We start from the raw sequence: 24,792 nt of genomic DNA on the forward strand, positions 1-24,792 counted from the left end.
CCGCGGAGCCCCGGGCCGCACCGCGGGACTGTCGGGTCCCTAGGAATCCCCCCAACTCTCCCCCCCTCCAGCTGGGGCGGCAGACTGGATGCGGGAGGCGACGGCTAAATTTGAATTTCAGATAAACAGTGACTGCTTTTAGTGACCTGGGACGTAACTCAGACTGAAATAGGTCTCGCTTACCTGAAATTCAAATTAAACAGGGAACTGGTTAAATTTGGTTATGTGTGCGTAATCAACGTGGTTATGTGTGCATACACACACGTGTGTAAATATTTACGCGCACGTATATGTTTGTCATCACATATATTTAATATAGTGCCTACACGTATCATGTTATATGTGATGCATAACATTTGCTTTGCTTGGGTTCTGTGTGCGTGTGTGTGTGCGTGTGTGTGTGTGTGCGCGCGCGTGTGTGCTGGGGCTTAAACCCAGGGCCTGGGCTTGTCCTCTGGCTTTTTCTTCGAAGCTGGCGATCTACTACTCGAGCCATAGCTCCACTTCTGTTTTCACTTGAGAGTTATTTGGAAATAATAGTCTCGTACACTTTCCTGCCTAGGCTGATTTGAAACCACGACCCTGAGATCCGAGCCTCCTCCGTAGTTAGGATTACAGGTGTGAGCCAGGACACCCAGCTTTTGTTTATTCCTGGAAGGGGGGGGGTCATCTCTTGCTCCAGAGTTTCTCGGAACAGGGATGGAACGAATTTGACGCTGAGCCAGCAGCGCGAACCAGAGCATCACCCGCTCCCGCCTGTTCATTCCTCGAGCAAACCCGGACTCCAAGGTGCTTGAGGAAGGACCGAGTCAGGTCGGCGCTGGGGCCGGATTCTCGCGGCCGGATTCCCACTTGGGATCTTGGCGCTTGCGGGACCTGGGACTCAGCACCTGCGCGGGGGCTTGGCTTTCGAACTTCAGGTTCCCTCTTGGATGTCGAATCCATTCCAGACACCAGGTCTTCGCGGGACGGGCCTTGCCACTCGCGTGCGCACGACACCCTTCGTGGAATCCGCGGGCCCTGCCAGCGCCTTTGCAGCCTGGACACTGCGTTCTGACAGTCGAGCGCTTCCCAGCGCCGCCGGCCCCCTCCCCAAGCTCCCCAGGGGTGTAACCAACACCCCCAAAGACGTGGGGTCTGTGCGCGCCTCGAGCAGGCAGTACGATGAGGCTTTTTCCGTCCCCAGCCCTCTCCAGCCTCCGGCGTGGTGTGCGTCTCTGAAACACACTGCCGGCGAGCGGGGTGGTAGCTGGCTGAGGTGGGTTCGAGGCGCGGCGCCGCGCGGGTCTCACCAGCTGGCCCTGCCCGCAGCGCCGTCTGGCAGCCACAGTAATGCGACTGTGGCCGCCCTGCCAGGTCGCCGTGGACAAGGGTCCCCATCCCCCCACCCCCACTCCTGCCTGCAGAGTCAGACCACGGGTCTCCCGAACGTCAGGGGCCCCGGCGAAGCGCGGGGACTCCAATGTTTGCCTATAAAGTATTTCTTTTGAAAATCAAGAAAATAAAACAGGATTAATTCCGTGTCCTTGCGAAATTACTTGCAAGGCACTTGTAAGAAATAAAAGTGCTTGTGGTCCGTTTTTAAGGCAGAACGTTGGACATTGGGGAGAAATGCCCAAGAGATTGAGCGCTCCAGGACCTGCTGACACCCGCCGAGTCCCCAGGCACACAGGAAAGAGAAGGCTGGGCGAGATCAGCGGACAACGGGCAACTAAGTATCATTGTAAAGAAAGGGAAAGGAAGCCCCGAAGGGAGCGGGAATACTATCCCATGAGGGTGAGGAAGGATCGCACACCCCGCAGTGCGCAGCCAGCCGAGGAGCCCGGAGTGCTGGGAGGATAAGACGTTTCCCTCGACTGCTCCAGGTGTACCTGCCTACCAGACCCTGGTTTTGTAAGACCCCCGTTGAAGTCTCGCTTTTGCTGTACCAAGTCTCCCAGTCCCGCGGAGGCCGGGCCTGCCAGGATGAGGCCCCAGAGGCCCCCAACTCCGGGCGTCGGAGGGAGCCTGGGGACAGCGGCGTCGGGTCAGAACAGTCCCCGCCTCCCCGAAGCTGCTCGGTGCGCAACTCGCGCGTGCCAGTGTCGCCCCTCAACCGAGAACCAGAACCCCTGGGGCCTTGGGCAAACTGCCAGGGGAGGAAGCGGGATGGGGCCACGGTCCTGCGGGGTCCGCACCAAGACTCACTCCCTCGGGCCTAGAGGGAGACCTTGGCAGGGGGGAGGGGTTTTCCCTAGATTCCTGGGGGCCGTGGCGCCGCGGAGAGCGGAGTGGGCAGCGAGCTGCTCGGGAACGGCGTGGTCCTCTCTGACCCGCCCCGCCGTCCTCACCCTGGTCCGCTCCGTTGGCCACAGCGAGCGTGGACGCGACCAGCTGAGGCCCCCTCTGACCCCGACTCCAAGGCTCCGCAGTGCGGGACGCGGGAGGACTTAGGCTTCCTGAGGATGGGGCGCCTGGGGCCCCCAGAGAGAGCGCGGAGGGGGGGCAAGGGCATCGCACGCGGAGTGCGCACCGGAGTCGACCCCCTGGGTTCCTGTGCGCACCGGGGTCAGCCTTGGGCCCCGGGGTCGCCGCTCTGGGCTCGGGCGCGCATCTGGATCGCCCCCCGGGATTCTGCACGCACGGGTGTCAGCCCTCGGGCCCCGGGGTCACCCCCTGGGCTCCTGCGCGCTCCGGGGCGCCCCCCTGGGCTCCGGCCAGCCCGGCTGCCGCCCTCAGACCTGCGGAAGGTTGCGATCGCGTCCCGCCCGCGTCCAGCCCCGCTCGCTCCGGCGAACGCGGCCCGGGCTCCGCGGGGGAGACGCGCGCCAAACGGCGGCGGGAAGCGCGCGGGGCGGAGCGGGCCCGGACCCCGACTCGGAGAGGGCCAGCTGGGGAGGCGGGGCGCGGGCAGGAGAGCCGGGCCCGGCCCCGTCGCCGGGCTCTCCGCCTGCCACGGCCCAGTGCCCGCGCTGCCTTCCCGCCGCCGGGCCGCGAAGAGCGCTAACGCCCGCGGCCACCCCCCTTCCCCGCGGCACCTCCCCTCCCCGCGCCCATATAACCCGCCGCGGGCCCGGCCGCCCGCCCCGCCTCCCTGCCCGCGCCCGGCCGCCCGCGCGCCCGCCGCCCGCGCCCACCGAGGGGCCGCCCGGGCCCGGACGCCGACGCCCGGGGTTCGGGCCGCAGCAGGTAGGAGCGCGCGGGAACCCGCTGCAGGCTTGGGGCCCGCCGGGCTCTGCTTTCGATGGGGGGGGGGGAACCGGGGTGCCGGGCGCTTCGAAGCTGGGGGTTAGAGGTGAGGAGCAGATTGGGCGGGCGGGAGAACCGGGGGACACGCCGTTCCCAGGGGTTCAGGAGCTGTGGGGGCCAGGATCTGCCGGTGGGGAGCCCGGGGGTTCCGGGGTGCATTCCACCCCTCCCACCACCCCCCCCCCCCGCTCGCCCCTTGGCCATCCAGTTGACGAGGGGCGGAGGAGGCCCGGTCTCCGGGTCGGGTGCGGGTGGAAGTTGGAAGGCGTGCGGGATCCCGCACGCTCCTCTCCGCAGGCAGGGCCGGTTCCCAGGAGTCCGCGTCCCGGACCCCCGCGCCCCCAGCAGGAAGGCCGGGAGGGCGCAGGCAGCCCGCAGGGGCGCTGGGCGCAGCCCGCGGGGGCTCTGGGCGCGGGGAGGCCCTGCCCCGCGTCCGGTGCGGCTGGGCGCCCTGCGGTTCCCGGGGCTCTGACTTTGCCAGCCAGCCTCTGCTTCCCGACCAAGGGGAAGGTAAAGCACTCAGGGGACGGAATCAGGTTCCAGGTCGGAAGAGGGAACTCGGGTTCGTTCTCTCCCGGCCCTCGCCCTCCTCCAGCGCCAGCGCCCTCAGGATGGGGGAAGCTGGTCTTCTTACCTTCCTACCCAGTGGCTCGGAAGGAGCCAGTCTGCACACACCTAGGCGTCTGGGGGCACAGACGGCCGGAAGGCCCGCCAGCTAGGGGTCAGAAAAGAGTGCACCTCCGACTTCGGACCCCAGCCCCTTGGCTCCCCGCTGGGCTGGAGTCTGTATCCCTGTGGACCCTTGGGACCCGCGTCTCATTAACATAATACCTGACTTTTTTGTTGTTGAGTTTTTAAAAAATTACTATCGTCATTGTTTATTTGTTTCACTTCCGCGTTAGAGGAAATTGAGTGAATGGAAACAAAATAAATTACCCCTTGACTGGTTCCAAAATTTGTGCCTTTGATTTGTCCCGTTTTTGTTTTTTAAAGCGTTGCTTTGAAAAGAACAGGAAAGTGTTTAGAAATTTGCTATGCAAGATTTTATGAATGTAATTTTAAAAATAATATTAAAAGGCATGGAAAGCGTCAAAGGTGTTGCGCACTGATCAGTTGGGGCTACAGCTGGGGGGGGGGCAAGTGTCACACACACTCCTGGACAGACCATGGGGCAGCCATGGGCTTCGTCTGTCCTGTGGTCTTCCTGGTTGAGGCTGTGGAGAACAGGTGTCCATCTGCTAAGTCCGCTGGCAGCCCCAACCGCAAAGCCATTCTGGACAGAAAGTCACAGCACAGGAGTCCAAGTTCTTCTTTCTGCCCTTGGGCTGTGGGCAAGCCACTTTCACAGCTCAGAGACTCAGTTTACCCACCTACAAAGTAGGGTGATAACAGTGTCTGCCTCAAAGGTTTGGGAGAGCCGTGAACAAGTTGTCATATCCAAAGGGCTTGGAAGGGCCTGGCACCGCTCAGTGACCCCTACCGTGATGGCTCTTGGTCCTACGTGCTGCCCCTGGGTGGGGAGGGCCAGGGTGGCCGCAGGGAGGGCCGGCTCTCTGGTAGCCTGGGATCTGGGGGCAGGGAGATGCCAGTGCAGCAGAGATCTGCCCACGACCTGGGTGGCATCTGTGTTTATTTATAGATCAGGCCCCACCCAGGCCCAGGAATGGATCTACAATGCTGACCACAGGCAGTCTCTGAGATGAAAAGAGGAGACAGGGTTAAGAGGAGAGGGGGGCTGCAGGGGGTGGGGCCAGGGAAGCCCTGCTGCAGCTCAGGGCTCACTAGCCCTGAGCCCCCCAAACAGCACATTTTTACCAGTGCATAAAAGTAACTTGTACATTTGTTTCAGTGGGAGATGATTTTCTGTCGCCTAATTCAGGGATGACTTGTCTACAGATATCTACAAATGACAACGTAGACACGGTGAAACTTGAGTTTGTGAAAAGTAAAACAAAAAAAATCGTTTAAAACATCATTGTGTTTTGTGTGTGGCCACCATTTTATAACGGACTCATTTACAATACGGTGGAAACAAAGCCGTTAGTTACTTTAAGACACAGTATTGTCTCATGGTTCTACTTCAACAGTAAAAGAGAAAGAAGAAACGTTGATGAGTAATTACGTGAGGGTGACTCCTAGGTCCCTGTTTACACCAGCCTTGTTTCTGTCTGACTCTGGTACAGCTGATTATACATAGCACATTGGCCAGCTACTTGTCCCCAGTCATAGTCAGGTTGTGTGGAGGTGATGTAGACAAATGCTCACAGTTTGCTGTCTGCCTGCCCACTCATCCTGGGACCAGCACTTCAAAAACGTGTGTGTGTGTGTGTGTGTGTGTGTGTGTGTGTGTGTGTGTGTGTGTGTGTGTGTGTGTGTGTGTGTGTGTGTGTGTGTGTGTGGTGAGTGCTCACTTATCCTGAAGCTTGAACTCAAGACCTGGGCACTCCCTCTTAGCTTTTTTGCTCAAAGTTGGTGCTCTATCATTTGGGCCACAGCCCCACTTCTAGTTTTTTTTGGTGTGTGTGACTAATGGGAGATAAAAGCCTCAAGGACTTTTCCTGTCCAGGCTGGTTTTGAACCATTAGCCTCAGATCTCCGCCTCCTTCGCAGCTAGGATTACAGGTGTGAGCCACTGGCCACAGGGTATGATTGCCTTTAGAATTTTTTCTTTTGGTAATGTTGGGGTTTGAACTCAAGGGCTCCCCTTGGTAGCAGGTGCTCTGTTGCTGACCCACAATTGCAGCAAATTAGCCCTTTAAATATTAAATGGAGAAACAAATTCACTGGTGTTCATCTGTGGGACAGAAGTCTGCACTCAGGGTGTGGCAGGGTGGCTTCCTTTAGGGAGCTCAAAGGGAAAGGGCATTCACGGCCTTTCTCTACACCAGGGACTACCAGCCATTCTTGTGTTTGCTGGCTTGTTGATGTGCCCGCTGCCTCTGTCTCTGCCACACACACCTTCTTCACCTCCCCCCCCCACCTTCTTCTTCGCATTTCCTTGAACCACTTGTCATCAAAGCTCCACACCTACCAGATGAACCCAGGAGATCTCTTCAGGAGATCCTTGGCTTAATCACATCTGCCAAGACTCCAATTCTGAATAGGATCACATTTGAAGGTTCTGGCGAATGTTTCTTTTGGGGAGACTGCCGTTCAGATTGCAGTTCAGTAATTGGTGATTGTTTTGCTTTAGGTATTTGCAACCTTCCTCCCTCAAGGAAGGGTTCCTGTAGTCTCCAGACACACATGGAGCAAGAAACAGTTGGTACTAAGGGGCCTCAGGAAAGGCTAGTGAGGGCATACCGTCCTAGGCAGAGGGGGCAGAAGAGCCCTAAGGAAGGAAAGGCTGGATCACAGGGCAGTTCCACTGAGTCCTGAAGAGGCCAGGCTGCAGGAGGTGCCCTGCTGGAGACAGAGCAAGATTCTGAAGTCAGGTCTTGGGGCAGTAGAGAAGCTTGGGGCAGGGGTGCATGGAGGGGGTAGGTGCAATTAGATCAGATTTCTATGGCTAAGACATTCCTGTGGAGGGGAGGGCTCTCCAAAGAATGAGCTGTAAGGGAGAACACCTTGCTTCCTTCTGCCCCGCCTTCTTGGTTTGTTGGCTAGGCTGTGACATAAATTGGCACCACACAGATCCACAAGAGAAAAACAAATTCAGAGCTGAGTATGATGGCATAATCCCATCACTTTGGAGGCTGAAGCAGAAGCATCATAAGTTCAAGGCCAGTCTGGGTTACACAGCAAGACCTTGTCTAAAAAGAACTTAGAAAGACAAACAATTGCCGGGCACCCCTAGCTCACGCCTGTCATCCTAGCTACTCAGGAGGCTGAGATCTGAGGATCGTGGTTCAAAGCCAGCCCGGGCAGGAAAGTCTGTGAGACTCTTATCTCCAATGAACCACTAGAAAACTGGAAGTGGCACTGTGGCTCAAGCGGTAGAGTGCTCGCCTTGAGCTGAAGAGCTGAGTGACAGCGACAAGTGCAGAGTTGAAGCCCCACGACCAACCAAAAAAACAATTTTAGTGACACAAATATGAGACTTAAAACATTAACAAGATGAGCAAGGCATATAATGTATATGATGCAGAGTGGCAGGAAGGGCTAGGTGCCATAGGGAGTCAGATGGATGATGGAGGCTGGGGCTGGGGGGGGGAGGTGCGATGTGTGTGGTGGAACAGCTGTCTCTATTAAAGGACCACTCAAAGCAATCCACTCAACATTATCAGCAATTATCCGTGTGGAATTCGAGGTTCCTGCAGTCCTGGTATGGGGTGAATTATGATCCCCATCTGAAACATCCCCAAGATGGCAGCTAGAAGAATTCAGTCAGGGTCAGTCCTCTGTGGAAACCGAAAATGACACCTAAATGCAACAGGAAAACACTAATAACAGGTGCACTCTAGTTTTCTATAGAAATATCATTTTCCTCTAGCGTCATTTCCCTTTCTACCCAAATCAATCACAGTAGACTGATGTTAGTTTCAAAATGTCCTTGAACTTGGCCTGATTTATGGAGGGCTGGGCAGAGCCCGAGGATGGGTTCCATTCCAGAAGAGAAACGCAGACTTACTCTAATGGTTATCCCGACAGTGACCGTACAGGTTCTCTTTAGCTCTGCTTTGCTGGCATCGTTAATAAGGAATCTCAGATTAAACTTTAAGTCTCTGGAGGCCAGGAAGCCGGGCAACACCGCTGCCCACCAGCATCCACCTGCAGTCCCGTGTAGCCCAGTGGAACTTTCTTTTCAGAGGTACTCAAAGAAAAAAGTGTGTGTGTGTGTGTGTGTGTGTGTGTGTGTGTGTGTGTGTGTGTGTGTGTGCATCCTGGGGTTTCACCTACACTCTGTTCTTTTCTACTCAAGGCTGGCACTCTACCATTTTAGCCACAGCTCTACTTCCAGTTTTTTACGATTAACTTCAGATAAGAATCTCACAGCTTTTGTTTTGCCTGATTTGGCTGTGAGCCTCAGATCTCAGCCTCCTGAGCAGCTAGGATTATAGGTGTCAGCTCCCAGCGTGCCAGCCCCCCACATATTCTTAGGTTTCCTGGCCCTCCCTGAGAGTGAGGGGCCTTATTCAGCCTGTAGGGCAGGTACCAAGTTAAAGTGATTTTTTTTGAATTTAGGTCAATATTGATTTGAAAATATGAATACCAATTGTTTTCCCATTCTGGGAGAATCAAGTAATTTCAGCTCTGTCTACAAATTTTAATGTTTTCAGATTGCTGTCAGTTATGGTTAGAATTGTGGAGATTTGTACCCAGTTTGATACTGTCACCATAATCATATTAGAAACCTGTGCCAGGCAGTGCCCTGCTCCCAGTTCTCTTTGAAGATGGACACTCGGGGTTAGACTTGCTTGAAAGAGCTTTCAGGAAAGCCTCTGAATACAACTAACTTCAGATAATCAAGAGGGGAGCTTATTATCCAGCCAGGAAATCTTGTCATTTCTGTCACATTGTAAGAAAATAATTTGAATTATAACAATACAGGATATATAGAGTTTTGGAATGCTTTATGATTTGAAATGCATTTACCCATTTTTTGATAACCCTTCTCATGCAAGTAAATAGTTTACTATCCTCTAGAGGGAAAATTAGTGAGTTCTTTTGAAATATTCTAAAGGAGAGGGGCATCTGAAAATTCCAGTGTTAGAGACAAAAAAAGGTTTAATTTGGAATCTGATTTTTGGACAGTTATCAAAATAGCAAAAGTATTACACTTGGTTAAAGAAGATCACAGATCATTCTGAAATAACAATACATAATTTTATCAGGACAATAGCTAAGTATTTGAAAGACAAGTATGAAAGGTTATACAATTTTCAAAAAGCCATAGAACTTTAAATAGAAGTCAGTTCTCTTAAGTATTAAGGAAAACATAAGTTCAGGAAACTACTCTCATAACACAGAATCTTGGTGGTTGTTGTGTTTTGTTTTTTTTTTGGCAGATTTCTTAGAGGTTGAAGAAAATTCTCTTAACAATCTCATATCAAGATCAAGCCAGTGTGAATGATGTAAGGGGTAACATTGATCAAGATGCATTATATTCATTAACTGCTTTGTTGAATGGCAATTTCTTTGTATAACTACTTGAAGATAATAAAAATATATTTTAAAAAATTAATAATAAGGGGCTGGGAAGGTGGCTCCGTGGTGGAGTGCTTGCCTTGCATGCATGAGGCCCTGGGTTCCATTCTTCAGCACCATATAAGCAGAAAAAGCCGGAAGTGGTGCTGTGGCTCAAATGGTAGAGCACTAGCCTTGAGCTGAAGAGCTGAGGGACAGTGCCCAGGCCCCAGAGTTCAGGCCCTATGACTGACCGAAAAAAAAAAAAAGGTCAAGCCAATCCTGCAGGAAAACTGTAAAAGAAGAAGTAGAAAGTCTAGCTTTGCATCCATTTACTTTTTTCTTTTTTTATTGCCAGTCCTGGGGCTTGAACTCAGGGCTTGGGCACTGCCCCTGAGCTTCTTTTACTCAAGCCTAGCATTCTACCACTTGAGCCACAGCACCACTTGTGGCTTTTTCTGTTTATGTGGTACTGAGGAATTGAACCCAGGGCTTCATGCATGCTAGGTGAGCACTCTACCATTAAGCCACCTTCCCAGCCCCAGTTACTTTTTATCGTCATTTGTTTCAGAGCTGTGGATGGAACCCAGGGTCCTGTGAAGGCATTTTACCACTGAGCTCAGCCCAGACCACATCAGTTTACTCGTGATATTAATACTCATTTTTCTGTTTCCCCCTTCCCCCTTTATTTTTGTTAGCACTGGGGTTTGAACTCAGCTTTTTTCTGCTCAAGGCTAGTACTCTACCACTTGAGGCACGCTTCCAGTTCCAGATTTTTACTGGTTAATTTGGAGATAAGTAAGTGTCTCATTGACTTTCCTGCCTGGGCTGGCTTCATATGTGGTTCTCAGATCTCAGCCTCCTTAGTAGCTAGGGTTATAGGCCTGAGCCACGAGTACCCTGCTAACAGAAGTCTGTTTTAGGAAACTTGACCACATAAGGTTTTCCTCTCCCTTCCATCTCTTGCCAGCTTTCTATGACCATTAGTTTTCTTTTTCCCTTCCTTCCTATTTCTGAAGCAACCTTTATATTAGATCCATGCATGACTTGTTCATTTTCCAGAACAACAACAACAACAAAAAGCATTCCTGCGGCTCTTCTTACCAAAACCATGCTTTATTTTTCTTGCATTCTTAATAGTTTTGGCTGTTTTAATTACATATATTGACTTATAACTCTTCATAAGTCTAATATCCCGGTGGAAACTTGGAAGCAAGCAGCAGCAAGCTATGACGCTAGCATTCTATCTATAGACGGGCACATCCTCAAATATGCCTCGTCACCATTCCTACAAACATGTGGCTCCCTGTAGTTCAGTTTTTTTTACTGTGGAACAGATGTGTTTATGAACAAACCCAAATACCTTAGCTTTAGTAATAAGCCAAAAGTCAGACTGGGAGCATAGCTGAGTGACAGGAGATTCGCCTAGCCTGCACAAGCCCATCAAAAAGACAAAAAGATCTAGACTTGGGAGGAACTGTGCTGCACTTAGGGAAAGGCTCTGCTGGGGGCTGGGGAGGGGAGGAGGGAGACAGGAGGGAGCAAGGGAGAGGAAAAGAGAAGGGAGGGGGAGGGTCAAGAAGAAAAGGGAAGAGAGGGAAAAGAGGAGAAGGTAGAAAGGGAAATGAAAGGAGAAAAGGGGAAAGGAAGAGAGAGGAGAAAGGGAGGGAGAGGGGAGAGGGGGAAGGGAGAAAGGGAAAGGAAAGGAAAAGAAGAAAAACAAAGGAAGGAAAGGGAAAGAATTCGATATACTTCAACTTACAAAGTTTCAAGTGATCTAGATGTGCAATGAATAGATATTTAACTTAGTATATAACTTTAAAGGTGCATACTACCCACGAGATGTGATAAACATTTATTTTATGCAAGCACAGTTACATAGGAGAGGTTGTGTGTGTGTGTGTCTGTGTGTGTGTGTGTGTGAAGAGAGAGAGAGAGAGAGAGAGAGAGTTCTACACATGTGAATAATGGAGCCTGACGAACCTCATGTCTTCCCTCACTCTCTCCCCCCAATCTACACCCCTTCTTCAAACAATTTCAGCAGGCTTCACTGTTGGAATTTTATAGATGCTAAAGCAACGGCATGGACTATCTTCATCCTCATTCATCCTCTTGGTCAACCTTTGCAAGGGAGCCTGTTTTACATTCATTTTTTAGGTGTATTCATTGTACCCGGGGGTTTCACCGGGCTATTTTAGACATACATACGTTATGTTCCATTCAGAATGGGAAATGATTTCTGAAGCAGACATTGCAAAACACAGTTGTTGAGAAGGTTGTTCGCCAAGTTTTGTTCTACCGACATCTGTTTAGTGCTCCTGTTTTTAACAATCATGTGTGTATGAGACTTTGGAAATTTCACACACTTTTGTGATTTTAAACAGAGCTAGTTATGATCTGAAGTTACTTCCCCTGGGGGACGGTTTGCAGCAATGTCAGGAAAGCAGAGACCTGGCAGATTTTTTTTACTTATTTCCTGTTCCCTTTACTGCGTGTCTATGTGCGAGGTGACAGGCAGGGACCACCGTGCACGTATTAGACATCCAGAGGAGATCAGCAGCTCCTGGGACCCGCAGACCCAGGAAGAGCACCAGTGTGTTTCTGGGTTTATATTGGATGCCGAAAACTGGGAAGATGTGCCGGTTGAAATTAATCCAGCAAACTTAAGCTAGTGTTTATGTGCCAAAGGTTATTCCAGTTTACACGAACTGGGGCTAGATTTTGGTCCTTTTCCTATTTGCCTGGAAGTTTTAAGAATGTTCAATCTACACAAGTGCCTGTTTCTCTTTCAGCAGTGCCTATGTGCATCTCTGATCGAACAAAATAATATTTATCACAATGAACTCCAGGAAATGAAAACAAGAGGAATTTTTTTTCTTTTGTGCTGTTTTTGGTTTCATTCCTTTTTGTTGTGTATTTGTCTTTGGGAGGGTAAGAGGTGGCACAGAAATGGAAGGACAAAGGGTAGACCTGCAGCAGTGGCACTCACTGGACACTGTTGAAAATGAACATTACAACTTGTGGGGGGATTGGGAGGGAAAAACTGGGAGAGAGCAAGGGAAGGGGTCACACTGTCCAAAAAGAAATGCACTCTTTACCTGACTTATGTAACCGTAATCCCTTTCTAGGGATAATTTTTAAAAAAGAAAAAAAAATAGAGCTCTCACACAAATGACGTTTGGCAGTGTATCTGAGATGGGAAAACATGGCTTGACCTCTCTCCTCCTCTCTGTCAAACTATCTGGCTAGTGATTCAACACCAACACCAGTGACAGACACGTTCAGGAGTGGGGTGCGACTGCTGAATTCGTAGCTCCCCACCGTCACCCAACTTCTCTCCCAGAAACAGGCTGAGAGAGACAGCGTCCCCGCCCCAGGCTGGTGGGGATGGGTCTGAGTGTGTGTGTGTGTGTGTGTGTGTGTGTGTGTGTGTGTGTGTGTGTGTGTGTGTGTGTAAACTGTCTTGTGTGACCAGGGATGTGGGGTTGGTCATGGGCCCGCCGCTCTGTGATGGACACAAGGCAGGTGCTGTGGGGCGGGAGTGGCCAGTGCCAAGCAGGCAGCCAGGGTCAAGAGGAGAAGGCCATGTCTGCCCTGGGCTTCGCGTTTAGATAAACTCCTAAGAAAGCGATGGCATGGATGACTGATCCAATGGCACCAAGTGCTTAGGACATAACACAGGCAAGAACGTCATCCGGGCCACAGCAAGGTCTGTCACCATGCTGATGAGAACCCTAAACTTGCCAGGGTGAACGCGTCCATACACACAGGAGCCCCACAGGAGGGTGAGGCTCAGATAACAGCAGCTAGGGCTGTCCTGAGGGACAGAGCGGGCCTGGGCCTCTGGGGTGGTAGAAACTAATGTAGAAGGGGGAGGGGCAGCGAAGGGGGAGCAGCAGATGCCTGGCTGGATAGACACATCACAAGCGGGGTGCTCTCCTCCTGGTGTAGACCCCGCACAGATGAGCATGACCTGTGCCAGTGTCACTGGCCCCGCAGATGGGCGGCTCAGATCCACCATATGTCTTCAGGCTTGCAAAACAGCGAGAAATACTCCAAAGTGTTTCTGGGCGCCTGTGGCTCACACCTGTAATCCTAGCTCCTCTGGAGGCTGAGGTCCTGGGATCACAACTCAAAGCCAGCCCTGGCAAGAAAATCCATGAGACTCTTCCCGGCCTGAGACCGGGGCTGGAATGCAGCACCTGATGGTTTCACTCATTTGCTGGTGCTCTACCAATGAGCCCCCGAGATTCTTACCTCCAAGCCTCAGGACCAGCACATACACACACAAAGACACTCAGTGTACCCCACAAATGTGCCCACTCCCGCCTCTCACAGGCACATTTTGGGGTAAGCTGATTCAAACCCCAACATAGGTCTGTAGGCCCTCGTGGTAGACTCAGTTTTTCCAAAGAGCCCCCATGAGATGGAAACAGCTAGAGCTGGCCTGGGACAGGCCTGAACCCGAGGGTGGGGACAGAATGCTTGTGTGTGAAGGGAAATCTACCTCTGCGTACCGGTCTGTGGACTGGGTACATGAATGAGTAACAAGTAGGTCAGGATCCTTGCGCTGGACCCTCCTCCACTCTGAGTGTGTCTTAGGCATTGGTGTTGTCCTCATCTGTGCCGTTTCTTTAACAACCCATCCTATTTCAAGATAGGGAGGCAGAGGCCCAGAAGATGAGCACAATGGCGGAGGCCAGAGGCAGGCAGAGCTGTGTCTGCCCGGCAGGCTGCAGGGCCTCTGTCCCATGCCAAGCCCTAGAGAGGCCATCGTGATGAAAGACAGGCTAGTAAGGGAACGCCCCGGCCCGACTGAGCATGGGCATTACATGACCTCCAGAAATGAGGACTCACACTCAGCCCAGCAGAGCTGCTTCGTCCAGGTCAGTGCCGGCGGCGGCACACACGGAGTCAGCCCTGCTCTCTGCGGAAGCGCACTGGGGGACAGAGGGTCTGGTTGGATGGGACAAGCTGCAGGTCGTGAACAGCCTGCTGACGCAGGGTCTTCCCTGTTCCTGGGCACAGGAGGCTCTTACCCTACCCAGAGGTAGACCTAACAATGTGTTGTTGTTCTAGTACTGGGACTTGAACTCAGGTTGTATGACCTTAGCATTTTCTGTTTTGTTGTTGTTGTTGTCGTCTGTGTGTGTGTATGTGTGTGTGTGTGTGTGTGTGTGTTTTCAAGGCTACTGCTCTACCACTTGAGCCACAGCTCCACTTCCAGCTTTTTGGTGGTTAATTGGAGATAAGAGTCTTCCCAGGCTGGCTTCGAACCACCATCCTCAGATTTCAGCCTCCTGAGCTGCTAGGATGACAGGCGTGAGCCACTGGTACCTGGTCCAATAGTTATTTTATAGCTTGTCTCAGGAAGAGGGGTCAGGGGATGGTGAGAGGGAGCTTCTTGCTTCTGCCTTCTCAAATGCCACCATGCTGTGTGTTGGGCTACCGCAGCCGGAGGCCCACGGGTGTCCTGGTTGGGCTGGCCAACCTGCCTCCGCACCCGGCCCCGGGGGAGCTGTGACTGTGTCCTTGCTGCCTCTGCACCAGCCCCTGGGGAGCTGTGACTGTGTCCCTCCTGTGAGCTGATGCTGAACCACCCTGGGTACCACCTGAGAGGCCCTGAGGACAGCCCAGGGCACCGGGTGCCCAGGAAAGCTGTTCCAGCCCCTCCCATACCTGAGCACAAGCAGTTAGTGTCCCCCCACCTCTTGTCAGCCAGGGCCCCCGCCCGGGCAGACTCTGTCATCTTGCCTGGGGTGCTGCGTCTAGGAGGGGCCTGACACCACCCCGTGGCCCCGCCTGTGGCAGCTGGCAGGTCACTCCCCAGAGGACAGGTTGGGCTCTAATTGCTCACCTGCTGCTCTGGGTAGCGGGCTGTGGGTGCATCTGGGGTAGCCCTGCTAATTGGGCAGGTGGCTCCTGCCAGGAGGGACCTCTGCCTTTTACCTCCTCCCTCAAGCCGGCAGGGCAGTCCCTTTCCCTCTCCTGAGCCGCTTCCTGGGCTTTGGAAGACGCCTCCTGGCGGTCCCCATGCCTGCCCTCAGCCAGAGCGAGGGCTTCACTTATGCAGAGCCCTGGTGCCCGCCTGGCGCACTGGCAGACCCACCGGCCTGGTCATTGTGAGGGCCTGGCTCACCAGGGGCCTCCCAGGGCCCGGTGTGGATCCTGCTCCTCTGTGAGAGGACACGGGAGGGCTGGTAGCATCTGCAGGGTGGCAGCATGGCCGGGGGCTCAGCAGTTCCTGCTGAGAGGGCCACAGAGGCAAGTGAGCTCACCCCACTTCCCCCAGGCCCCCAGCTCTGTGGCACCATGCTGAGGTGAGTTGGCTCCTAAGACCACAAAGGAAGGACTCTGCAGGCATCTTGAAACCAGGCTGGCCAACTCCAGAGCGAGCTGCCATCTGCAGGCCCGGCCCTCCTTCCCTCCGGCTCAGCCTTCGCCTCCCTTGGACAAGGACTGTCAACCAAGCCTGGTAATTAGAGCAGCCTCCCGTCATTTCTTTCTTTTGGAGTCAGGCATGCTCCGGCTTGCTGCTGGGTCCTTAATTTTTGATCAGGGACGGCTGTTTGACTAATTATTTGGCAGTAATGAGGGAGGAGAGACAAAGTTGAGAAAGTGTCCCCGAGCTTTCAGAATGAAGCTGCAAATTAAAAAAGACGAGGCATGGGTAAACAGGACGCTAATTGGATTAATGTGAAAATGACGGATCCTGGTTTTAAAAAAGATAGGGAGCCAGACGACTGGAAGATTGAGGTCAATGTAATTCCAAGAACATTATCCATCTCCAGCCTTCCTCCGGTTGGTGTGATTTTCGAAAGCACTAGAACCACAGAGAGGGTCTGCTCTTGACATCAGGATAGCAGCTAGTCATGCAGAACACTTTTGAACCAATAAACGCTCTTGAGGGGTGTGTGGGGGGTAGAATGCTCAGAATTCATTCTTTAAGTTTCTTCACTAACCTTGAGTCCTTTTGAGAGAAGCCAGAAGTCTCACTTGAGCCAACCTTGTCTTCCTTTCCTAAATCATAATGAGAACTCATTCCCTGTTCTACATTTCAGCCAGCTCTCTGTGGTGGGAGCTTGCTTCATGCTGTCCAGATGCCTTCGCTTTTGTTGTTTGGTTGTTTGTTTTTGCATACTGGAGTTTGAACTCAGTGTCACACACTCAACTAGGACAGTGCTCTCTCTCTTTTATTTTTATTTTTATTTTATTTTTGGTTGGTCGTGGGGCTTGAACTCTGGGCCTGGGCGCTGTCCCTCAGCTCTTCAGCTCAAGGCGAGCGTTCTACCACTTGAGCTACAGCGCCACTTCTGGTTTTCTGGTGGTTCATTGAAGATAGGAGTCTCGCGGTCTTTCCTGCCCGGGCTGGCTTTGAACCGCGATCCTCAGATCTCAGCCTCCTGAGTTGCGGATTACAGGCGTGAGCCACCGGCACCCAGCAGTGTTCTCCCTCATGAGCTGTGCCTCCAGCCCTGCCTTTTGGAGATGGAGTCTGATCAACTTTTCTTTCCTGGCTGGCCTCCAACCATGATTCTCCACATTTTAGCTTCCTGAGTAGTAACTGGGATTACAGATGTGAGCACTTGGCTGCTTTCGTACTCTTTGAATGGCCAAGCTTGTGCCCAGGAACTCACAGTGTCAGAATGTGAGAAAAGTTGGGGTGAGTGGCTGACTTTAGAGTCGGCAGAAGTAGGCTCCAGCCCACCTCAGGTCTGCTGCTCCCTGAGATAGAGGGAAGCATCCTCCCACCCAGGTTACGGGTCTGTCCTGGGGACTGCACCACTGCCTCTCTGCCTGGCGTCTCTGTGGGGCTCAAAGGCTCAGAGGGAATTGGAGGAGGCTTCGCAGACATTGTGTCCTGCCTGGTCCTACCTTACCTGAGAGTCCAGATTAACTCCAGTCCTCAAGACCCAACCTTGTGTGTGTGTGTACATATGCTGGTCCTAGGTCTTGAACTCAGGGCTTGGGTGCTGTCCCTGAGATTTTTGCTCAAGGCTCTAGTGCTCTACCACTTTGAACCACAGCTCTACTTCCTGCTTTTTGGCGGTTCATTGGAGATAAGATTCTCATGGACTTTCCGGCCCAGGCTAGCTTGGAACTGTGATCCTCAGATCTCAGCCTCCTGAGTAGCTAGGTTTATAGATGTGAGGCACTGATCCTCAGGTTCTTTTTATTTTTATTTTTATTTTTTTTGGTCAGTTGTGGGGCCTGAACTCTGGGCCTGGGCGCTGCCCCTCAGCTCTTCAGCTCAAGGCTAGCGCTCTACCACTTGAGCCACAGTGCCACTTCCAGCTTTTTTTTTTTCTGCTTATGTGGTGCTGAGGAATCGAACCCAGGGCCTCATGCATGCAAGGCAAGCACTCTACCACTGAGCCACCTTCCCAGCCCCCTCAGGTTCTTTTTAAAAATATAATTTTAGAACTATTATTAAGATGTTGTTGTACAGAAGGGCTACCTTTTTTGGGGGCCATCAGACTTGAATTTAGGATCTGGATCCTGTCCCTGAGCTCTTTTGCTCAAAGATAGTACTCTACCACTTTGAGCCACAGCTCCATTTCTGGTTTTCTGATGGTTAACTGGAGATAAGTCTCATGCACTTTCCTGCCCAGGCTGGCTTCAAACTGCGATCCTCAGATCTCAGCCTCCTGAGTAGCTAGGATTACAGGCGTGAGCCACGTGCCCAGCTGAGGGGTTACCATTTGAAAAATAAAACATAAGAAAATAACACAGTATTCAATTGTATTTTATAACCCACCCAAAGGGGCTGATAAAACATCCCTTGCTGCTCAGATTATTCAGGGCCAGGTAAGGAAGGGTCTTGACCAAGGGAGCAGGGCTGGCTGTGCTTGAACTTGGGATGTGGCCAGGGGTCTCCTGTGTGCTCCGAGCCTCTGCTCTCTGGGGCCACCCTCGCGTGCTTTCAGGAAGCCTAGGCCAGGGCGGGTTGAAGGAAGCTCCATCGGGGGTGAAAGGAGCACATGTATTTGGCCAAAGCAGTGCTTCATGAGACCCGAGCCAGCTGGCCAGAAAGAAAAAAACGCATTAGCGTAGCCCAAGGCAGGTGTGTCCTGGGTGTGTCTGAGTGGCAGGGACACGGGGCTATTTTCCCTAGTCCTGCACAGGATGAAGGCCTTACCACATCTTAAACGTGACTAACCTTGTTATTGAGATCACAGGGCACTGGGGCCAGGCTCACCTGAGCACTGTCCCCTCTAGCTCTGGCTCTGAAGGAGAGAAACAAGGACTCGGTCTCCTTGGAGTTCACCTGCCCTACTCAGCTTAAATAGGATCCTGGCTTTGGGCCAGTGTGACAGTCACAGCTGTGTGTGTGTGTGTGTGTGTGTGTGTGTGTGTGTGTGTGTGTGTGTGTGTGTGTGTGTGTATGTGTGCATGCGCGCGTATGCTCACATACTAGCACTGAGGCTGGAACTCGGGGATTGAGATCTTGCTTGGCTTTTTCACTCAAGGTTGGCGTTCTACCCCTTGAGCCACACTTCCACTTAGGGCCTCTTGCTGCTTGATTGGAGATGAGTCTCATGGACGTGTCTGGCTTTGAACTTCCATCCTCAGATCTCAGCCTCCTGAGTTGCTAGGATGACAGGCATGAGCCACTGGCATCCAGCCTAGGAACAGCTTTTTAATTAAAAAAAATTTTTTTTTTTGTTTTTGGTCGTGGGGCCTGAACTCTGGGCCTGGGCGCTGTCCCTCAGCTCTTCAGGTCAGGGCTAGCGCTCTACCACTTGAGTCATGTCTGGAGCTGACAGCTACATTCCTGGGTGGTTGGGGCCATATGCATTTCTGCTTTGACATGGCCTGGAACCCAGCTTCCCTTGACTGCCCTCAGAAAAGCTCAGAAATGCACCAGACATCCATCCTACCGGCAGAGAGATAGAGAGACAGACAGACAAGACAGACAGACAGACACAGAGAGACTGTGTGACACACCGCAGTCATGGGGCTTTGGGGCCCTTGGGGGTGAGGTGCATGCAGAGGATGTACGGGGAGGGCTGACCTTGTCTTGGTCTGAACCATGCTTGGCCCCTTTCTTCTTCTCCATGTCTGTCCTCTGGGACCTTCAGGGCTTCCAGCACGTCCTGTGCTGGGCCAGGGCATCAGGACCCCGGTTGCAAGTGATGTTTCTCAGACTTGATTCCCACGCTGCTGTAACATGGCCACACAATTTGGTGGCTTATAACAGCATGCTGGAGCTTTCTTCCCTATGGAGGTCAGGTGGGGAATGTGTGAAGCCCTCTTGCTGGGCGTCCAGCTGTGAAGAGCTGGTTGGCTCAGGAGACTGGGCTGTGTCAAGGAAGAGCCCATCCAGGCCCTTCTCCAGTGTGCTGGCCACCTCTGCTTTAGCCTCTAACCATCCCCCTCCCCTTCCTGGATGGACCCCGTGGTTCCATGGGGCCCTCCTGGCTCTCCGGAATGGATTTGTCTGGGAATTCGAGCTTTGTACCATCTGCACTGCCCCAATGGGAGGCGGTGGGGGACGATGGCATGGGAAGGTCCCCCGACTAGGTGGGGGGCTCCTTACAGGCCGGTGACCAGCAGAGAGGAATGTGGGCTGGGGAATTCAGAGTTAGGCTTGCGCCTGCATCTTACGTCGAATGACCCGAGCTTGCTGTGTGTGCATGGAGGACAGTCAGTGGAGCGTCAGCACAATTCCGTGGTTTAACGTAACGATTACAAAGCTGGCTCCTTGCGTGGGACACACGGACAGCACGTGCCTGTGGAGGCGAAGGATAGGGGGTGGAGAATGGGCTCTGAAGGGCCCCAGGAAAGGAAGCCAGATGCCCAAGAAGACCACATTCAGCCGCAGCGCTGTCTTCTGGCTCTGTGTGCTCAGACATTTCTGCTCGGGGAGTCAGGCGCGGACCCCCGGGTCCTCTCTCCTGACTTGGGCTTCCTCACACATGCAGGGAGCCTTGCGAAGTCCCTGTGAGGAGGGCAGGGGTGGGGCCCAGGCCAGCATGCAGGTCCCCAGCCCCAGGGCTCCCCGCCCTGCCCCGCCTCCTGGCCACCCTTTGGCTCCAAGCTGGTCACTGCCTCCCGCCTTCCACAACTCCAATGTCATCACCTAGGCAACCAGGACGCTGCTGCCACTGCCCGGGAGAGCCGAGGGCCTCCAGCCGCTGTTGCCTGGCCGGCCCCACCGACCCTCCTTGGGCCCAGGCTCCACCAAGGTAGGCACGGGCTCTGCTGGCCTCTCCTCAGGCCCCAAAGCAGGGGTTGACAGCCCGCGGGGCAGGAGCCACTCAAGGGCACAGAGCCACCGCCTGCTGGTGGCCAGCAGGCCCGCTGGTGGCCAGGCCAATCTGAGGAGGAGCTGGCTGTTGTTTCCCTGGTGGGACAAGCCACCCCGGCACGGCGCTTTGGAAAGCCCACTCCCTGACGTGGGGTGGACGGAGCCGGGGACGGAAGTTGTTCTGTTGCTGCTGCCTTCACTTCCTCTCTCTACTCCCTGCCAGGGGGCATTAAGCGGCTGGCCAGGCCCTGCCCAGGCAGGGCACGGCCAGGGTTTTGCCCAGCTGGGAACCCCATCCATGTTCAGTTGTACTGGGCCAGCCTAGAACTCGCCGTCTCTCCCCAGGACTCTGTCACCTGGCCCCAGAGCCTGCTCCAGCTGGCCTGTCCTCCTGGTCCTATCTGGTCTGGCCTCCACCCAGTGGAAGGCCCAGGAAGCCCCTCTGTCTTTGGCTGGGTCTCCCTGCACTGCTGGCCTGCATTGGACGGGGCACCCCAGCTCAAGAAGTTGTTAGGGTTCCACCGAGCCCACAGCGGGAGATGCTCTGTGCTGAGGGTGCTGGTTCTGTCTGCACATACGTATGTAAGTATGTGCACACACATGCACCGTGTGGTTCCATGTGAGCATGTGTGAGTCTGTGCACGTGTACTGCCAGGGTGGATAGTGGGGGACTGGCATGGCAGTCCCCCCTGGGTGTCCACAGAGCCCACTGGGGCCAGGCCCCGGAATCCCCTCCTCTACTCTCGTAGGCTCCCAGCCCGGGCCTCTCCGGCCTGCCTGCTGGGACGCAGCCTACAAGGGTGAGGTCTTGGAGTCTTGGGGTGTTCCTGGCTTGCTCCCTTATTTGCCACCTTGGGTACATTTACCACCTGCCCTGAGAAGACGGTCCCTAAAGCAGAGCTCATGGGGCAGGGAGAGGACACTGGGCGGGGCTGTGACACGGGCAGGCCCAGCTCCACATCTCACCCCCTGCACTCCGAGCTCTTGGCAGACCGAAGCCCAAAGCAGGGGCAAAGAGGCGAGAGGTGTAAGACCAAACACGTCCTTCCCCGCCCGCTGAGACAGACAGCTCATTTGTTCTGTTCCTCCTGCTTCCTCACCGGTGCCACCAGCTGATGCTGGGGCAGCAGTGCTAAGCAATGCAGACAAGAGCACCGGCGCATGGTAATCTCGTTACATGTGAACACACACGAGCCCAGGGGCCCAGGGCCAGGGCAGGGACACGGAGAGCAAACTCAGCAGCCGTCCCTAGTCCTGTGAGTCCCGGAAGCACATACCCCATCTGCACAGGGGAAGGGGCCTCGGGGCTGCCAGGCGTTCAGGGGGGCACCTGCCCGGGCTTTATCAGGCTAAAGGCAAACCGAAATTTCCTCTAGAGAAGCCAAGAATGGGAAAGTTTCTAAGGGACAGGACTGCCCAGCAGGAGACACCTTTCCTGTCTGGACTATAGAACAGAGGGTGGGAAATGGTGGGATGGGGATGGTGAGGAGGAGGAGAAAGAGGATGGTGGTGATGGTGGTAATGATGGTGATGGTGATAGTAATGATGGTGATAGTAATGATGATGGTGGTGATGGTGATATTGATGGTGGTGGTGGTGGTGGTGGGGATGATGATGGTGGTAATGATAATGATGATGGTGGGGGGGACACCTCTACCAGCTTTATTTTTCTTTTCTTCAATTAAAAAATTTTTTTAGCTGGGAAGGTGGTTCAGTGGTAGAGTGCTTGCCTTGCATGCCTGAGGCCCTGGGTTCGATTCCTCAGCACCACATAAACAAAAAGAAAAAAGCCGGCAGTGGCGCTGTGGATCAAGTGGTAGAGCGCTAGCCTTGAGCTGAGGAGCTGAGGGACAGCGCCCAGGCCCAGAGTTGAGGCCCCATAATCAGACCCCCCCCCAATTTTTTTATTGTGAAGTATATACAAAGAAGTTCCCTAAGTCAGGTTATGAGTGCGATGTGTCTTGATCAACATCACCACATCCATAATTCTCTCCCTCCCTAGAGCTTTTAAGACCCTCAAAGTCAGGCTGGGCTCTGATGGTTCACTTCTGTCATCCTAACTACTCAGAAGGCTGAGATCTGAGGGTCACAGTTCCAAGCCAGCTCAGGCAGGAAAGTCCATGAGACACTTATCTTCAGTGAACCACCAGAAAACCAGAAGTGGCGCTGTGGCTCATGTGGTAGAGCGCTCGCCTCGAGCTGAAGAGCTCAGCAACAGCACTTGGCCTAGAGTTCAAGCTCCATGATCAAACCCTCTCCCCCCAAAAAAGACCCGCGGAGTCACAATCTGGATTTGGCTCTAGCATACTCTGGGGCTGGACTGACTCTTTACACTTGGGGGCAGGCAAGATCTGGGGCGCTTCTCTGTCCCCCCACTGGGGGGCCACCAGGAAGGCAGGGCAGGTGTCTGTGGGGAGGGGTTAGGAAGGCTCCCTGGCATTGGGCTCAGCCTGGCACTGACACTCCGGAGCCCTGGGTGGGATGTGGTGGGTGTGCACTCCTGGAAACTCACCCGCGGGTGACAGAAGGGCGGAGCGCGGTCTCCGGGATGCCCAGAGCCAGGCCAGCGCTGCTGAGTGCCCAGAAGGCCAGGCGGGTTTTGTTGGGTGAGGGCTGAGCTGGTGCAGGGCCGCTCGGGCATGTTTCTTGGAGGGAGAGGTGAGGGGGGACCAGGGTCACGTCAGCCCTGCAGCCCACCGCAGGAAGGGAGCTTTGAGGCTGGAAAGCCGGAAACGTGATTGATGATTGTGCGTGTGTATGTGTGTGTGTGCACGTGTGCTCGCGTGCGCGCGCATGCACAAGTGTGATTTGTGGGAACTCCTAGCAGGTGGCTGGAAAGGCGTGGACGCTCGGCCTGCAGGGCAGGGGTCCGCACAGACAGGACATGCTGAGTCCACGGACGAGGAGTTCGGGTCCACACAGGGGGCACTTTGCAGTGGGAATGTGGAGGTGACCAGAGGCGGTGTCTGAGCGTGACAACAATCCCTTGGGTCCCTGTTAGGGGAAGAGAAGTGCCTGTCTGAGAAGAGAAGGTTCCAGGGGACAGGGCAGGCCCTGTGGTTTGAAGGTTGTCTCGTGCCCGTCTTCCCCCATCTACCCGCCTCCTGCTGTTCTTAGTCAGGGGTGAGAGAGAGCAGACCTCCAACCTCTCCAGGCCACTGATGAAGGCCAAAGGATGAAGATGAGGGTCACGGCTCCTCCGGCCTCTGCCCCCATCCCTTTTCCCATGACGGGGGCCGGAGGCAGCGGGCAGCTTAACGGAGCCTCGGAGATGGAGGCTTAATCGGGCCTCCAGCTGTTCCACGTTCCATATTTCGCATAGTACACCCCACCCCAGGGTGGGAGGGCTAAATGTGTCTTTCATAGCCAGTGCTCAGCTCCCGTGGGCCAGGGGACTGGGCAGAGCCCTGTCTGTCTGAGGACGCAGGTCTGGAAGCTCAGGATGCAGGCCCTCCGTGCGTGGGGCCGGTGTGGGGGAGGCTGCTGCGGGAGGAGCAGGTGCTCTGCCTGGCAGGGCTCTTCTGGCCCCCACACCTTCCCTGGAGAGAGGGCCACCGCATGGTTGAACCGGCCTCCTCCTGGGGTGACCTCAGGTTTGTTTGATATGTTGGTTTCAGTCACTGAAAACGAAAGCCGAAGACAGTGGTAGGAAGGCAGCCATCAGAACAACTGAGCTGCTCTGGAGATGTGCTAGTTTAGACACGGCCCAGGCAGGCTTCCCAGCTCCCACCAACCTGAACAGAGGAGATCCTGATACCCACCCCATCCCGGAAAAACTGGAGCTTTGGATCACTGAGGCTGGTACGGGGCACACCGTCCTGTTTCTCCTTGGGTTAAACATGGACAGCTCTGCTTTGAGTTCTACTAAGAGGGCAGGCACCAGGTTTGCTGGCACCAGGGAGGGGGCCGTGCCCAGGGGCGGGGTGTGGCTCTGAGGGTCTTCGTCTACAGGAGGGAGTTATGGAGTCTGTCCTTGGCCCGGGCAGGAGGAGGGAGCAGGATGGGAGCCTTTGGTGTGGACCGAGGCTCATGGGATCCCACCTCCTGGGGATCTGTAGGCACAGGAAGGGGGCTTGAGGAGACTCGAGATCCAGGGTTCCCAGAGGGCTGAGCCTGGCCTGGCCTGCGAGGACAAGAAGGAGAGGAAGGGTAGACCAAGGCTGAACACAGAGCTGCCGCCCGGCCCGGCCACACGGGATGCCACCGAGAGGGCTTGCTCAGGGATAGGACAGGGGTGGGGGTGGAGG

General features: G+C 54.1%; 2 protein-coding genes across 2 annotated transcripts in view; both read left to right on the forward strand.

Moving 5' to 3' along the window:
- The first annotated feature begins 932 nt into the window (after positions 1–932).
- LOC138838438 (collagen alpha-1(I) chain-like) lies at positions 933–23,828 on the forward strand. The gene is made up of 8 exons (XM_070037944.1): positions 933–1,430; positions 1,866–2,123; positions 2,238–3,168; positions 3,526–3,738; positions 20,382–20,483; positions 21,249–21,345; positions 21,996–22,165; positions 23,713–23,828. The coding sequence occupies exons 1-8, from the start codon at positions 933–935 to the stop codon at positions 23,826–23,828; spliced, it is 2,385 nt and encodes a 794-aa protein (XP_069894045.1).
- Tp73 (tumor protein p73) overlaps positions 20,412–24,792 on the forward strand; it is a 55,126-nt gene continuing 50,745 nt past the window's right edge. Inside the window, exon 1 of the mRNA XM_070036936.1 lies at positions 20,412–20,483. The gene's annotated coding sequence lies outside the window, so the exon portion shown is untranslated. The remainder of the gene's footprint in view (positions 20,484–24,792) is intronic.

The sequence above is a fragment of the Dipodomys merriami genome, unplaced genomic scaffold (genome assembly GCF_024711535.1).
Source record: "Dipodomys merriami isolate MVZ:Mamm:240054 unplaced genomic scaffold, mDipMer1.0.p SCAF_28, whole genome shotgun sequence".
Classification (NCBI taxonomy): domain Eukaryota; kingdom Metazoa; phylum Chordata; class Mammalia; order Rodentia; family Heteromyidae; genus Dipodomys; species Dipodomys merriami.

Coding starts and splice junctions, on each gene's coding strand:
- LOC138838438 (XM_070037944.1), top strand. CDS start 933: ATGTCGAATCCATTCCAGACACCAGGTCTTCGCGGGACGGGCCTTGCC. Junction 3,169..3,525: donor CGGGGTTCGGGCCGCAGCAG/GTAGGAGCGCGC, acceptor TCCTCTCCGCAG/GCAGGGCCGGTTCCCAGGAG. Junction 20,484..21,248: donor TGGGCCCAGGCTCCACCAAG/GTAGGCACGGGC, acceptor GGGTGTCCACAG/AGCCCACTGGGGCCAGGCCC.